The 16,585-nt window shown below is 39.2% G+C and overlaps 1 protein-coding gene across 1 annotated transcript; it reads left to right on the top strand.

The window, feature by feature from the left end:
* Positions 1-15,122: 15,122 nt before the first annotated feature.
* Positions 15,123-16,322, top strand: TAAR1 (trace amine associated receptor 1). The gene is given in 1 exon segment (XM_009559699.2): positions 15,123-16,322. A coding segment is annotated over 1 exon segment (1,071 nt). The 3' UTR covers positions 16,194-16,322.
* Positions 16,323-16,585: the final 263 nt, after the last annotated feature.

The following is a 16,585-nucleotide window of genomic DNA, read 5'->3' as shown; positions in this document are numbered from 1 at the left end:
AATGTACATTGACGGCTTACACTACAAAGGAGTCTGATACTGAAATGTGAAGTTTGCCAATTTTCTGCAGAACAAATCTTCCCGGTGGAAGAAGCCTTTCTGTCCCTTTCACTGCTTCCTGGTTTTCAGATTGTGTAAGCACTGTCTATGTTTTTCAGCCTTGCACACCAATCAACAAGGCTTTCCTAATGATCAATGGGTCTTGCCCCCATTCTGACCAAGGGACTGTACAAAGAAGTGAAAACCAGATTTGGAAAGGGTTTATGCGCAGCCTTAGAGAAAGTGATTCTTCACAATCCACACAGACACTGAGTCTGGCTGAGCTCCATATAGCCTCTTCAGTTCTGCAATCTCTGAGCTTGCACTGCTTTGTGCATGGCATACACATGGTGGATCCAATGCATTTCAGGTCATACTTACTATATAAACAATGTACACCAGCACATTCTCCTAGGTATTTGGAAAACTTCTTCAAAACTCTGAAAACATGGGAAACAGTTTTAGCACCTGAAACATATTTGACAAAGTAGTGTGAGAAATGGGCATTATTTAGGACTTCTAGCAAAAGCATGTAAAACTTGACGATCCTGGACATTATGAGTGTATTGTTCTGCAGCAAATGGGCTTCATTCTCACCGCATATACCTTGGAGTGGTCCCTACCTCAATTCTCATTCCATAGCCTTTTGCATCTACTGCCCTTCACATCACTGGCATACATCCTGCAACGTTCTTACCTTTGAGTTGCCCCTATATATGTTACATGAGAAACACAATGCACACCACATGCACACCAATGTATGTCATCTAGAAGCTGTTGAAATTACATATTTCTCTTTTCCCATGTGCTGCTGACTCTCAGCACACAACTTTGGAGGGTCTTGCCAGGAGTCGTTTCATTCAGGAGATAAAACAGCTGAGCTCATACTCAGGGGAGGGACTGTACTGCTTGGGAGCAGTTATTCAAGACAGGCAGAGCCTTGAGGTTGTGCTTACTGGTATCTTGTCCTCACCCTTTTCTCATCTGACTGGTGGTTGTAACCCAGACTAGTCTTTCATAAAGTAAAGTCTTTCATAAAGTAAAGGTGGTTCTGATCAAGAAAGATTATGACAGACCTATGGCCGTATTAATTAATGTAATTGTTGAGTAGGTAATGCATATGAGATTTCAAGAAGTCAGAATTTCAAGACACAGAGGACCATGCTGAAGGTTGGGAGTGGATCCCTGCTGCCCAGGACAGTCTGGTACATTTCAGGACCCCCTTGTCTTGTCCATAGTAGGCGACAGTTTGGGAAGGGCAAATGGTATTGAGCATGCTGGCTATGAAGGTCTGCAGTGTAGGTCTCTTGGTTTGCATTGGGGTCGGTACAGACAGACACATACAGTAGAAAGTCTCTCTGCAGCAGAGCAGATGGGAGCTTGGCCCTGGGGGTTGTCCTCAAGCTGATGCTTCCCTGTCCATTCTCAATGCTGCTCACTCAGCTATCTGCTTCAGGATAGGTCAAGGAAACACTCTGGGAAAGGCAAGAGCTACCCTGACATGTAAACCTCGGTACTGAAAAAGACCCTAAAAAGGTTTTTAACTTGAAAACCTGCCCCAAAAGAAGCATCTCTAATACCTTTCTGTTCCAGTCATGGTCACTGTTTGAGATAGCTCAGGCCTTGGCTATAGCAGGATAGGTGCTGGAAGAAAAGAGAGAGCCCTGCTGGAGAGGGATAGCTGCTGCCTTCTGCTGTTGCAGGAGCTGCAAACTCAGGAAGACAGCACCACAACCCCTCCTTGTGTGTTCTACCACTTACCTCTGTCTCCCGTTTGGCTGCACTTCAGGTGAAATATGCTTTCATAACCTGGCCTAGCATTCCTTATGTAGGAAAAAAAAGAAAAGAATGAAGGAATGGCTGTTATTGGAGTAGCACATGAATGAAATTTAACTTTCGTTCTTGTTGTGGCAGTCGAATTTTTTGATTAAGATCTTTGTTTTCACTGGATGGCTCAATAGCTAATCCACAAAAAAAAAGAAGAGTCTGGGGACATTTTAGAGATTGGCACTCTTGAAACAAATATTTTGCAGATTGCTGGTACTCTAAATCCTATTTCATGTACTCCAAGTGAGTGTGGAATTTATAAAAGTCTTTCTGAAGCTGAAGAGGAATACAGTCAGGAGAGCTGTATTGAACAGAGTTGTAGACATTCAGTATGTTATTACATTTTCACATTTTCCTTATAGGAGAGAATTTGAGTTTCAGAAAGACCGGAAATGTTCTTTCTCTGGGACAGATACACTAGAAGAATCAAATCAGTCTATATGTAATTCACATCAATGACTCCATCTCTAAAGCTGCTCCAGATGGTATCCTAATGAACCCCATCCTTTTCAGAGCTGGAAAAGCCTGCTCTTCAACCATCAATATTTCTTCCTTATACTTTGGTGCTGGCCAAAGCAAACAGGACCCACCTGTCCACAGTGTTTCTGATCACACAGGGAGAAAAACAAGTCCTTAATAGATTTTATTGATGCAGGGCTTCAGAGACAGGTGGAAAAATACTGAATTAAAACAAGTGTGATCCAAACCTTATGGCTGACTTCAGTAAGAGTGGTCACAACTTTAGGAAGACTTTAGCTCTGAGTCAAATCTAATGTACTTTATTGAACACGTTGGATTAATGCAAGCAGACCTTGAGCAAAAGCAGAGTGACAGATTCTTAATAATCTATTGTTTTTAAAGAGAGCAGGAACTACAGCCATAGCTTTGTATGTGTATTTTAGTCATCATAATCTCAAGTTATCCATTAAATAATGTGGAATGGTAAAGTGCAATCAGAAATTGTGCAACTATTAGGTCCAGTAATACAACACTAAATGTTTATGAACAAAACGCGTTATCATAGATGAGTTACTGGCAGTGCAGGACACCGTTCCTAGGTACACCGCATCAGTACAGATATAGTGAGTGATACACAGAATGACTATGACCTGAGTTTGAACTAAAAAATTCAAGTTAACTGAGAACCAGGTTGTAACCCCACCTTATCCAGACTGTTTGCAATGTCACAGTCCACCATCAGGGCAGGAAAGAAAAAAAGAATTAAACTGCACAGGTCAGTAAAGACATATTATCTTTATAGCTTACCATAGCTAATACAGGAATGCTTCTCAGTGGGTTATGATGGACTATAAGATGTCATGGAGTGCAAAAGAAATATAATTCCAGTACACCTTCTAAAAATGAACCTCTTGAAAACTGACACTGTAGGCAAACAGCACCTCCTGCGGTATTACCCAGTGTTGTCTACCTGTGGATTAGCCACAGCTAGTAATGGTTGTGAAAGAGAAGCTTGGCATATCGACAAGTTGTCTTAGTTTCTGATTCACTTGAGGAAATCATTAAGTATTAGCAGAAGCATTTGGAGCATCCATCTGTAAAAATATTTGATGTTTCTTTTAGCTATTCATTATTATAGAGTTGTAAGTGAAATACTCTATTGTCTGTTTGCATATTCTGATGGCAGCAGTGAATTTTCACTACAAATATGTACAATATAAGAAATGCTTTGTAACTACTTGATTTTAACTTTGCCTATCCACCTTCATTTGCTGCTTCTAATATTAGCATTAATTTTAATGTATTCCCAGTCTTGTAGCTGTGGTAGTGCCAGGATGCAAGAGCAGCAAGGAACGTAGGAAGCAGTAATATCTTTTAATGTTGGAAAAAATAGTCAATCTTTTGGAAAGCCCTTTGCAGAAAAAAAAAGGAAAATAAGTATTTGCCTACAATTGATTGCCAGGCGCTTGTACAGAAAAAATTAACGCAGTACCTTAGTGATAGTCTTCAAGATCAAGGGATGTCTTCTGTATCAGAATTTTTTTTGAACATTCGCTTCATCTGTTAAATGAGTATTAGGAGTACAAGACACAACTGAATTTATCAAAATCAAATATGGAGAAACATTAAGGTTAATTTTTACATGATGGTTATTTTTCTATTCTGCAATTTACTTTGCTGTGTTTCCCAGCCATTTAGGATTGCTTTTTATACTCTGAGAAAGAACTATTCAGTTATAGTTTTTGGATTCTTTAAGGAAAAGAACTTTCTTGGTAATACATGTCAAATTTATGAATGATGTTTGAAAAATCAAAAGCTCATTATGCAATATTTATGAAAATCTTATGCAAAATATAATTATAAGTAGTTTTAATGCCTTAGCATCAAATCCATTCTATTGAGCAAAAAGAGTACAGTGAACTCTAGGCCTATGCCATTACTACATTACTTACAGACTCTTTGGGATACAATTCCCCATATTTGTTAGAGACAACTTTCTAAGTTTTCCATATAGCTTTTTATTACTGTGCTGGCTAAGTGCTACTATATGATACCTAAAGCCCTTTTCTTTCTCTTCTACTTTTGGCTTCCTTAAGAGCTAGAAGTCTTTCAGGTCCAATAAAGTCAAATGGGGACAGTGATTTTGGTATACTACATCTGCTGATTATGCACCTGCAGAGACAGAGATGTTCTGAATTTAGTTGTGAATTCAAACAGTTGGGTTCTATGGTTTTTTTAGAGCACTCTGCATGGAGGATCTCACAACACTTGGCCGGATTTGGCTGTGGCTGAAAGTCATCAGCACTGTCCAGGAGAGTTCATACAGGTGGTGATCCATATAGCTCCCACCTGAGCAGAAGTAAGGTGCACTGGCCCTGCAAACTCCCCAGTATCATGGTTTGTGAGTCAGCTGACAAACTGTACAAAAACTGATCAAAAATTTACAAACATTTGGGGGTTTTCCACCCCCTACTTGGCAGTAGCTGTCTTCTCCAGTTTTCTCAGAGATTTTTTATGCTGAGTTGACTGCAATAGTTAACCAAATTGTGAAAACACATAATTCATTAACGGGAACTTCAAAGCAGAATTATGCCTGCTTAAGTAGAAATCAAATATATCCTGACCCTGAGCTATGAAAGGATCGAGCAAGCAGTAAAAACATGACCATTATTGGACAGATGTACTTCCTGGTAGCTAGACTGATTAAGACAGAAATCTTTTGGCAAGTGTGGGTAAAAGGCATGTGTGGTGCCTTTCATAACAGATGGCTGTTAGCTATATCTCAAGAGTATCAGATGGCTGTATATATAAGGACTAGAGCTATAAAACAAACCGAAAAAAGCTTACGTTCGTTCGGTCATCATTACCTAGCAACAGGCTTAAACGTTCAATATGTTGAAGATTTTCTGAACTTATCTTTAATCTTACACTAGGCATTTTAGATTGTTTATTCACGGTAACATTAACCTCTGTTTGCAGGGATTTGTCTAAGTTCAGCATTAAACTAAACAAAAACCAGGCACAAAACCTCTTACAATTTAGGGTTGTGCAACACTTACTGTAACCACTCTTGTGTTTTGCTAAGGGACGCTATAGCACCAATGATTTTCCAGTAAGACTTCTTATACACAGTTGCTCTTTTCTCAACAAGGATGCAACCCATACTATTCTTTGATTTACCAAGGCTCATCATTAGATAATATCTTGATGTCATATGAACATTTGCAATCACAGCACTTCTGTAAAGCTAGAGGTTGTTTTTATCCCATAACATAGATCAGATGAAATACAAAGAAACTGTTGTTTACAGGAGTCACTTATTTAGGCAGCTAACTTGACATGCCAGAATAATTCATATTACAAGAATACTGTATATAGGCAAAACATGTTTGTTACTGGCTTTAGCTGCAAGTCGTAAGTACATGTAAATGGACATAGGGGAGTTAGGCTACTTGTGTTTTTACAAAATCAAAGTTTTGGCATTAAGATGTAGTGCCTTGCTGAACTGAACTTATAACAGTCTTGCAAAAGATGACTGTGCGCTCTGATTTTCACTAAGAAATAGCTGAATAAGTAGTTTGAGAAGAGGAATATTATCTCCTGGTCCCTTTCTGGTACAAGATGTACTTAGGAATGTAAGAAATTATGAACAACAGATTGGTTAAAGAAATCTAATATGTAAAGAGTAGCCTAGTAGCTGCCTTGTAATAGCTTTGTTATAGGTTGTAAATTTGGGGAGAGGATGGTCTTACCCTGAAAAAAGCAGTATATAAACTTCTTTGTTTGTCCCCAAAGCTTGAGCACTTTCCTTCTTGCCAGAAGCAGTCACTACCACAATTGCAATCACGAATAAATAAATAAATAATGGTGCTTCACAAGAAACATGCCTCAGTTTACCTATTCAACTCATGTGTGTTTCTCACACACATAAAATGAGGAACACACATTCAGTGAAATTTTCACAAACCTGCAGCATGAAATGACCCACTCAATATCGTATGGTAACAGATACACATAAAGCATGTTAGAAAGAAAGGAAAGGAGGAAAGGGATCTGTATGTCCATTTAGGACATTAGCCCAAGGAGGCAGTTGAAGCAACAAGGCTTGCAAGGCACAGAAGGAAGATACAGCAATAGCTACAGATAAAGAATGAAGTAGACTTCAGGACGCAAAAAAAAAGAGAGGGAAAACAAAAAGAAAGAGGTATTTGCTCTCTTCACCAATCCTCACCTGCATAAATAAAAAGTTATGCAGGCTGGTAAAGGCACATTTAAACAGCTAAACCTCCTGATGGTGATGTTTGTTCCCTCTTAGTCTCACATGTATTGGGCAGAAGATGGCTAGGAAGCGGGAACTTGATAACAAATCAGAAATCAAATTCAACATTCAGTGATCCAAAAAAGAATATTCAAATGACATACAGCAACTACTGAGAAGATAAATTAAGCTCTTCTGGTGGAAAGTCATGCTACATATGCATATCTTCCTGAGACTAGGCAGCAGAAAGCAGGCACAAAAGTGCATAACCTGTGACACTGGTAGTTTCTGCAAAGGCTGCGTAACTATTCCTGCAGTGTCATGGTACCCATGATGCTTGTGCACAGGAAACAAGTGTGGAAGCAAAGGATGGCACTGGCAGGTAATCCTCCTTAAAAAAGTCTCACAGTACAGCAGCAGTGGCAACTGCAGTCTGTTGAGCTTGTAAGCTGACAATTAGAAACAATCAAACTTGTTCAATATTTCTAGGAAAAAAGCATGTGCCTATTGTAGTCAAATCCAGCGTTTGCTAAAGGCAACAGAGAGCAGTACACGAGAGTGGAGCCTCCAGCATATTGTTTACTGACATATAAGCCATTATTGACAATTTCAGGCCGCAGTGCCTTCCAGTAGGGTAGCCTGACTTCCAGACCAGAATGTGATGTTTCAAGACCTTCATTTCACCAAGGATTGTTCCTCTTGTTAAGCCTAATGTTCCCTGAGCCACCTTGCCAGAGCCATAGTTTCCTACCTCCCAAGCCCACCCCAATCCCAAATGCCCAGGTAGATGCCACAGCCCGAGCCACGTATGTCCCACTCAGGGCTCAAAGAAACATCTGGGGAGCAGGACCTAGAGGGCATAGCTCTCCACCAATGCAGTCCACCAACAGACGCACACAAACTGACTCAGAGTAAGCCAGTTCTCCTCCTTTGGATTACTACTTTCTGAAAGGAGTCCCTTCTCTGGACACAACAGTAATACTAAAACTCTTACTGTTCAAAGACGTGTTAGTCAATGAGCTGTGCTTTAAAAAGCAAAAACTTGCACCGTGGTCGCTGCTGATTTGTAATTTGGTATAGTTCCTCTGGTATGATAAAAGATATATCAATAGGCAATCAGCACCTCTTAAGTCCTTGCTACAAAGCATATAAACAGCAAAGCAGTAAGTGAAAGACAAGAACAATTTTTTAATCAGGACTAAACAATAGCTTTTTAATAAGTGTTGTTGTCAGAAAATAATGAAACCTGTGGTTGTGATTTTTTTTTGTAATTATCCAGTCTGAGATAGGCACGTACAATTTTGAAAGATAACTAAAATTGCTAAAGTTTGGCAACATTACACAAAACTGAAAGGAGGGCAGGAAACATCAGGCTGTCTTAAAAACAGTTGAGTGCTGTTAGCTATATCTGTACATTGACCATAATAAACATTTGCTTTATTTTGTATGCTTTCCATGAGTCTGGCTCTAACTTAATTCAAATGCAGTTGTCTTTGCACATGCTAGTGACTTGTATGAGAACAGATTTATTATCTGTTTATCTTTGCTCAATATTTAATATTCACGTCATCCTATTGATGAGATTTTTCCAACAGGCTGCAAACCAGAGTCAGATAAGTGTGGGGCCGCTCAGCTGTGGGATGAGTCACTATTGTGCTGTATCTACAGGCTGCACCGGCTGATAATGAGAAAATAACTCCTGATCAGGTACTGTCTCCATGTCATGCAGTCTGAAATACGGTGAGCCACTAATACGCTAGCCTGGGATATTATTTTGTTTCAGAGACATATCTTATGTGGTTAGCTCTGAAGATAATAGTTGTTATTCTTCACAGATCATTCTTTCTGTAGTGAACCGCAATAGCACCAACAGCAATGAGATTTTTGTGGTGACTGAGCTGATGATTTAAAAAGCCATTCTTTCCAATAGCTGAAAGAGAAGCATAGTGGGGGGAACGGAACTCTCTTCAGGCATAGCTATGAATTTGCATAAGGCTTTTTACTTTCTGTGAAGTTATTCCAGGACCATGAGGATGCGAAATGACAAAGCTGGGATTGTACCTGCTTACTGCTCACTGCCTCCCTCCTCCACCCTTGCCTTCATGTTGCAGATGGTGTTCGGAGGCTACCGAAGATCCAAAAACCAGCCACAGTCCTAAATTCACTCCTGTGAGATAGGTGCGTACACAGGAGCACCACAGAGACACAGGGAACCTGCCTGGCTGCATGGTGCCTCTGTTCTGCACCCACATTACAGCTCAGGAGAAGCACTTGCCCTGCCAGGTGAGAGGCAAGGGGCTGGTCCTGTCCTCCAGGGATCCTGGATGCTGCTGTCTGCTGGAGCAGCTCTTGCTACTGAGCAAAGGCAATAGACTGTGTTACAGCATATCTTAGCAGGGCTATCACATACTCACCCTCCCTCCCTACTCCATGCAGACATAGATTATTGGGTTTAGATGGATGTGTTTTGCTATAATATAAAAATATTATTTTCTTGTAATCTTTTCTGTGCATGTCAGAGAATTTGTTTATCTTACGGTTTGGATTTATAGTCCTAATCCTAAGCACTGCACTCTGAGAAAGTGCATAAATATCACATTACTCTGTATAAACAGTTATTTTATTTGGCAAGGAAAAGAGAGAGTTCTCACTGAAAAGGAAGAATATAAACCATGGGAAAAGATCTAGATAGAGGTCAGTCATCTCATTTGTTCTTTAAATTCCTCTTGTATAAATTTGGACTAATTTCAGATTGTCTTCAGGGGAATTGTACCAGGTTGGCAGCAGTAGCATACAGGTTAGTAGTTGGCACATCTTCTCATTTATGTCATATAATTAAATATTTATTTGGAACTAATATTTCAATGGAAATTTTTGCATTTCCCCCCATATTTCAAACTTACAAATGGAAACATAAGATAAGAAGATAATTTTATTGTAATGCTGTGCTTTTTTCTTGAGGACTGCATAGATCATGAGTTATATACTTTCAAAATTTCTCTCCGACCACAGTGCCATGTTATAGCCTCTGGTAGTTTTGTGAGGATTCCCCTGATAGAGAGAGAGTTTTTTAAATGAACCACATTAAAAGGAGAAGCTTTTCTTTGTCTAATTCATACTGTACAATTATATTTTCTGCCAGATGTCCAAACTGTACCCATAGAAATTGATGCTCTCCTGCCTTTTAATTTTTTTCATTTGTAACAGTTCTCATTCCAGAGCCACATTCTGTTCCTTCCCATTTCCAGTGTCCCTTTCACAGTCTTGTCTGAGAAGGACAGAACTATTTTTTAACACACTGTTCAAAAGTGTTTTATGTCTGGCAAAAGTGATATTCCCATTCTCTTCTGTGCTGTTTTCCATTTCAATTATTTTACATTTTAAAAACAAGCAAACAAGAAGCATAGATGACCCAAGGTGTGCTAGACAGTGTGACAACATCTTTGTCTTAATTTTCCAAAAATCTGAAAACCAATAATTGCAGAAATATAAATTTTGCAGAAAAGAAAGCCACAGCAACAATTTCTTAGACTTAATTTCTAGTTTCTACTTTGAATTTTGATGTATAACTGCTTTGTTATATTACAGACTCAAAGGACTGTTGAACACTATTTATAAATGTTCTGAGGTCTCCCAAAACCAGAACTTGACATATTTATCTCTGATGTTATAAATAGCAAGATTGAGAATATTTTAATGATCCACATCAGTGGCAAGAAAATGCCTGTTTGATGCATCTGCACCAGCAGCATGAAAACGTGTTACTAAAGTATTGTTTATTGCTTTACATTAGTTGACAATTTGGCCTGCTTAATTACTAACATATTAGTATCTTAAAACTGTCGCTTTATATTCACTTCAGTAAACATACCATTAAATAGCACCCTTCCCACGCTCGCAGCTTCCTCTGCGTCTGTGGTCCATCCCTTTCCAATATGTATGGGTCCTGTGAGTACAAGCTTGTATATTCAGAGATAATGAAGGCCATGTACTACGCTGGTGGGTTGGTGTTTAGTAGAAGAGTGAAAGATGTCTCCAAAAGAGTCTATACAGAGATATCCTGCTGTGCCTACCAGTGGCTCTGGCCTCAGGCAGCCTCCCGCTGCCATGAGTTGCTGGAGGGTCCTGTCCCTGCCATAGGGAGTCAAGGTCATCAGCCAGGTCCATTATACTTTCTCCCCTATCCTTCACAAAGTACACGGTAGGTGTTTTGCAGCCCTCAGCCCTGAAAGTATTTTGGTAGGAGCAGGAAGGCTGGCCAGCCCCACAGATGAGTCTTTTCTTCTTTGTAGGTGAAGTCAAAGTGAGTGCCCAGCCACGTGGATATCGGGTACAAAACTCACTTTAGTGTCACTGAGTCCCTTTCTATGTATTTTTTCTTTTTAAAATACATTTAATTATTTTAAACTTATGTAGGTGTTGCTAGTAGTCAGCTAGAGAGCAAACATGGCCTGCCCCAGGGACCTGCACGCAAATCCCCGCTCTCAGATTTGTCAATTGAACTTTCCCTCTGTCAGCATATTCCAGGGCTCAGTACACAGTACAGGCACAATGCAGACAGTCAAGATATGACTGTCACACAGTCATCTGATAAATATAATATCAGATTAAAACACACCATTTTGAGTTATCACGTGCTGACTCTTCCCCTTCATTTTATTTTATCTCCCTGAGGGCTCCTAAGCCTTCCAAATTCCTCAGCAGGTTTAAAAAGGAGGGGGTTGCCTCCTGGAGAAATGTCACATGCGAAAGGAAAAACGGCAACTTGTTCATGCATTTTATTGCAAGTCAGAAACAGGAGGAAAACACTCCCTGACTGAACTCAGAATCTGGTGATGAAGGGAGACAGAGCAAAAACACAGACTTCACAGCTGGCGGCTTCTTGGCTGCTTGCGTTGGAGCAGAGCTTCTTACGGTAGAGGAAGGCTTCCCAGCCCCAGAGGGTCCTCCAAGGCCTCAGCTGGTAGCTGCCAGTTAGCTACTTCTGAAACAAATGCTTCATGCAGAGCTACGTTTACGGATTGTTCACTTGAGTTTTGACCACTGAGTCACTCAGAGGAGAGGCATGGTAGGAGAGCAGGGTGTGTGCATGCATGGGTGTCTGTTGGCCACCAGACTCCTTCATAACTATGAGTTTTGTACTGAGTAAGACAAGGATTTTCTCCCCTAAATTTTACCTTTCTATACTTCAAGATGGTAATTACTAAGGCCAAAACTCTCACTCCTCAAAGAGAAATTACTGGCTCCAAGGCCCACAGCTGTGAATCTCAAAAGGGTGAATGTCCCTCTTGGAGGTTAACAGTGCCTCTCTCAGATGCTTAAGTCTCTTTGACATTTCCCCAACTCTGAGCAATTGGAACTGACTCCTCTCCTAGAAACAGCCTCTTGAATGGCTCAAGTGCTTTCTCGCTTAGGCTGATGGTTGTTTCTGCACATTTTTTTCAGCTGACAAACTTTCTTCCCATAGTAAGGAGAACACCCCAGCCCCTCTATGAATGCAGCCTCAAGAAAAATGAAAGAATTGAGTTGTTTGCATATTTTTGTGCTCATAGTATTATGAAGCAAATAACCCGCGTCTTGCAGCAGAATTTGCAAGTATTGTCGTAACCTGCCTTGTTACATATGTTCCTGAGGTATCCAGCACAACTGGGCTTTTGCTAATGGTCACTGCATTACAGTCTTTTCTGTTCAGCCATATCAGTGTTTTAAAAGGCTTCGTGGTCCTTTGTGGAGAAAAAACCTGATGTTCCTCATCTGTGGCTGCAGTAGAACCTATAACAGGTGTTTACTTTAAACACCTTTTTGGTAACAATATCCTTCAAATAGCAGTTAACTGATTAGTCTGTTAGATTAAATCTGTTTATTCAGTAGAGTAATCAGAACTAGGCTGGTAAATGCACATCATGTCACTCTGTACACAATACATCTTTTCAAGGAAATCTTACATGCTGCTGTAACCTATCTATACTAGTGTATTTTGCTGTGATTTAGAAGCTTACAGAAGAGACACTACATGGCAGTTTTTGTTCTGTTCCTAGATGATCTTGGGCTGCACACAATGTGACCACGATATTTAATCAAAAAATTAAACTTATTTCAAATGAGCTCAATTTACCTATAAATAAAGCCCATTAAACAAATATGAGCGTCACAACCATGATTCTGTTCTTAAGTGGTTGACAAATTAAACAGTTTGAGCTACTATTCACATTCACAGTTGCTCCTCAGATAAGGAGCCAGGAACAATATTCATTGTACCCAACCTCCAGTAAAGTGTCAGGGGTTTCTGTAGGCTTCTCTGGCTGTGAATTAAGCCTCTGTCCTCTCAAAACTTGTGTTACCCAGAACTGTTATGATGATGAAGGCGCTCAGCTCTCTTTTGAGACAGTCTTTAAAAGGGAGGAGAGACACTCAATCAGCCAACTTCTACACAGCGTGAAGGAAGAAAGGTAGGAAGACAGGTTTTTATAAGTATGCTTCTTATTTCCACTTCATTGAATTTTAAACTCTGTAACTAAATATGGAAGGGAAACGTTCTGGTTTCTTGTTGAAAACTTCAGTGTCCAATTCATTTGAACAGTTTGCCACAAGAGATTTTTTATTTTGTTTCCATTTCATGCAAAGGTACACACTTGATCACAGTTTGCTCAATCTTTTGGATGTACGACCTTCTTTCTGTTTAACAAAAAATCAGAATCCCCTGAAAATAAGATATTTTTATATAAAGTAAAACAGTTTCCAAGGATGATCATATTTCTTAGTCAGTTTCTCTGTAAGAGAAAAATAAAGTAGTTATTAACCCTCTAAATCTGAAAGAAAACTAGAGATAACATCTTAATTCTTTTTGGTTGGCTTCATAAACCATTCTACATATTTCTTTATTTACACATAGAACAAATGAAGGTAAAAATCCATGTGACGCATTTGCAGTCTGAATGGACTTAAACTTTCACGGCTCAGCGTATATGGTTAAATTGGTGCTTAATTATTTCTGCTGTGAAAATTGAAAATTTGGGTTCATAATTATCCAACTGGGTGTGCTTTTCTGTACCTTGGGTGCCTGTTGAAAAAAGGAATGACAGGCAGGAAGAGAAACATGAAGAGATTGACCAAAAGTGAAGGAAAAAAAATATGAAATTGTAGTTAAAGTGAGGTGAAAAAGAGTAGAAATGTTGTTAAACATTAGTAGGCAGAAAAAAATAGTAAGCAACTAGTAATCCCCTCGGATTCCACGTGTACTGTACTCCTGAGAGCACCTCTGGGTGCACCCTGTCTCTGGTGCCTGGAACTACATGAAAATCCCTCTATGCAACACAGGGTGTTAGTGGTAGCTGCCAGAGTTTTGTAAGCTAAAGATTATTTTCTGTACTGAGCTTCCATTTAGCTTCTAACAGCATGTTGTGCTTATAATATCATTTATTTTGATATGGGAAAAATATTTTTTTCTGTTGTGTTCTATCCAGAATAACCAAAGTCAGGAAAGTCCCAAAGCAAATGGGTTATATTAGTACTGGCTGAATTGCCGTGTCAACATTTTTCTGACTTAAACAACCATGTCAACCATAACAATAAAGTTAGTGAACAGCATATGCTAACATTCTTTATTTTTCACAGTAACATTATTTTTTCTGTTAATTAAAGGAAAAGCAGATCTTTCAACAATGAATATTGCTTGCAGACTGCTTAAATACTTCCTTTAAATGCTTTCATAAGAAAGAGAGACTTGTAAAAGCGAAATGCTACTACATTCACAAGAGAAGGACAGCAACATTTGCGTCCTCAGTTGCAGATTAAACCAATGTTCAGAAAATGTTTCCACATTCATGCCTTGGCTAAAACACCTATTAACGTAATAAATACACATAACAATGCTGAACTACTAGCACTGAAGTAAACTAGAGCCCAACAGAAAAGATATTTGCTTATACAGGTTAGTCAGGCTGTTCCATTATATTTTGGCAGCAAAAGAGCAGAAAAGTTTTTTCTCCTCTTGGATCTTTCCTTACATGTCACTTTACAGCTAGAGTCTACAAGAATTTTGAAGTAGGACTTGATCTGGTGAGTCAGCGCCATCTGCCTAAAAACCAAGGGCTCATGTAAACCTTTTGGTTTTGTCAGGCTGCTCAGGAGGTTCAGTTAAGGCTATCAAGACAGGACTGAAGGAGATGTTGAGTGTGGGCTCACAACCAATTTTAGTGAAGAAGGTTAGGACTGTGTAAATAGAAAATTAAGAAAAAGGCTTCCCACTTACCCAATACACAAGACATGGACAAGTGCAGGCCTCTGGGAGCCACTGCTGTTCTGGCGTTTGGACATCCCACTATACAGTTTATTTCAAGGAATGAGATTTCCATTTCAAGGGAAATCTAATAGTAAAAGCATCATTCTGTTGAAAGCATAATTACAAAACAGTTTCATCTTTCATACATAGTGAAATGTGAATTTCCTATACATCAAAATAAATGAAGGTGTTTACAATTGCTCTTTTTTTCCCCTTCCTGCAGCTATCCCCGTGTAGAAGAGAAAAAAACAGTTGTAAATGTATCTCAGCATTTGGAAAAATAGTACCTGTGCTGCATACCTTCGTGGATTTGAGATCTAAGTAAAGATGCAACTGTGTTGTGAATCCATAAATGGCTCTTGCATAAGGAGCAGCTGGTCAAATAGTATCCGTGTTTCCATGTATGTCTTGATGGTCTGCATTATTCTGGCCACAGTGATTGGAAATTTGATGGTTATCATCTCAATATCACATTTCAAGCAGCTCCATACACCTACCAATTTCCTGATACTTTCTATGGCTATAGTAGACTTTCTGCTGGGATTCCTCATCATGCCTTGCAGCATGGTGCGTTCTGTTGAGCACTGCTGGTACTTTGGGGAGCTCTTCTGCAAGATCCACACAAGCATAGACATCATGCTGAGCACAGCTTCCATCTTCCATATTTCCTTCATATCCATCGACCGTTACTATGCTGTGTGTGACCCTCTACGATACAAATCAAAGATAAGTACTTTTGTTATCCTGGTCATGATATTCATCAGTTGGATGGTCCCTGCTGCTTTTGCTTTTGGGATGATCTTTCTAGACCTAAATTTGAGAGGGGCAGAAGAGATTTATAATCATGTCCATTGTGCAGGAGGATGTTCTGTCATTTTTAGTGAAACTTCAGGTGTTGTAGCCTCCACAGTGTCTTTTTACATCCCTGGATTTATTATGCTGTGCATCTATAGGAAAATATACTCTATAGCCAAGAGGCAAGCAAGATCCATTGATGCAATTAGCCAGAAGAAGATCCAATATGAAATGAAGCACCACATTTCATTTTGCAGAGAAAGAAAAGCTGCAAAGACATTAGGCATAATAATGGGAGTGTTCCTCATCTGCTGGAGTCCATTCTTCTTTTTTACAGCAACCAATCCATTTATGAATTATGTGATACCTCCTATTTTCATTGATGTTTTGGTTTGGTTTGGTTATTTAAATTCTACATTTAACCCGATTGTTTATGCATTTTTTTACATGTGGTTTCGCAGGGCATTAAAGATCATTTTATTTGGAAAAGTTTTTCAACAGGACTCTTCTGGGACTCATTTGGTTTTAGAGTAACATGCTTACAATGGTTGGATAAATGGCTTTGAATTTTTGTCTGGAGGCTGGACTACAAGATATAAGAGCTGAAAATGAAGGAAACATCTATTTGTTTGCTCATTTACCAAATCTGATTCAAGCAGATAAGCAACCACTGCACTTTAAGACTTCTCTCATTCCAGACTGGGAATTGCATGTAGTGTTCCATTTATAGCTATTTACATGCAATGCACAGGAGAGCAAGACTTCAGTTTAGAAGAACTAACAGCAGTTTATATCCTTGCTTATAAACACTAAGAAATTCTTCTAGTACAACAGATTAATTTCTTGAACAAGGGGCATTCATATCACAACATTTCAGTTTATTTATTGTCCTCTAGAAAGAGCAGAAAAGCTTTTATTTTTTAATT

The sequence above is a fragment of the Cuculus canorus genome, chromosome 3 (genome assembly GCF_017976375.1).
Source record: "Cuculus canorus isolate bCucCan1 chromosome 3, bCucCan1.pri, whole genome shotgun sequence".
NCBI lineage: Eukaryota > Metazoa > Chordata > Aves > Cuculiformes > Cuculidae > Cuculus > Cuculus canorus.
The sequence above is the reverse complement of the archived record's forward strand: the minus strand, read 5'-3'. Positions and strand labels throughout refer to the sequence as shown.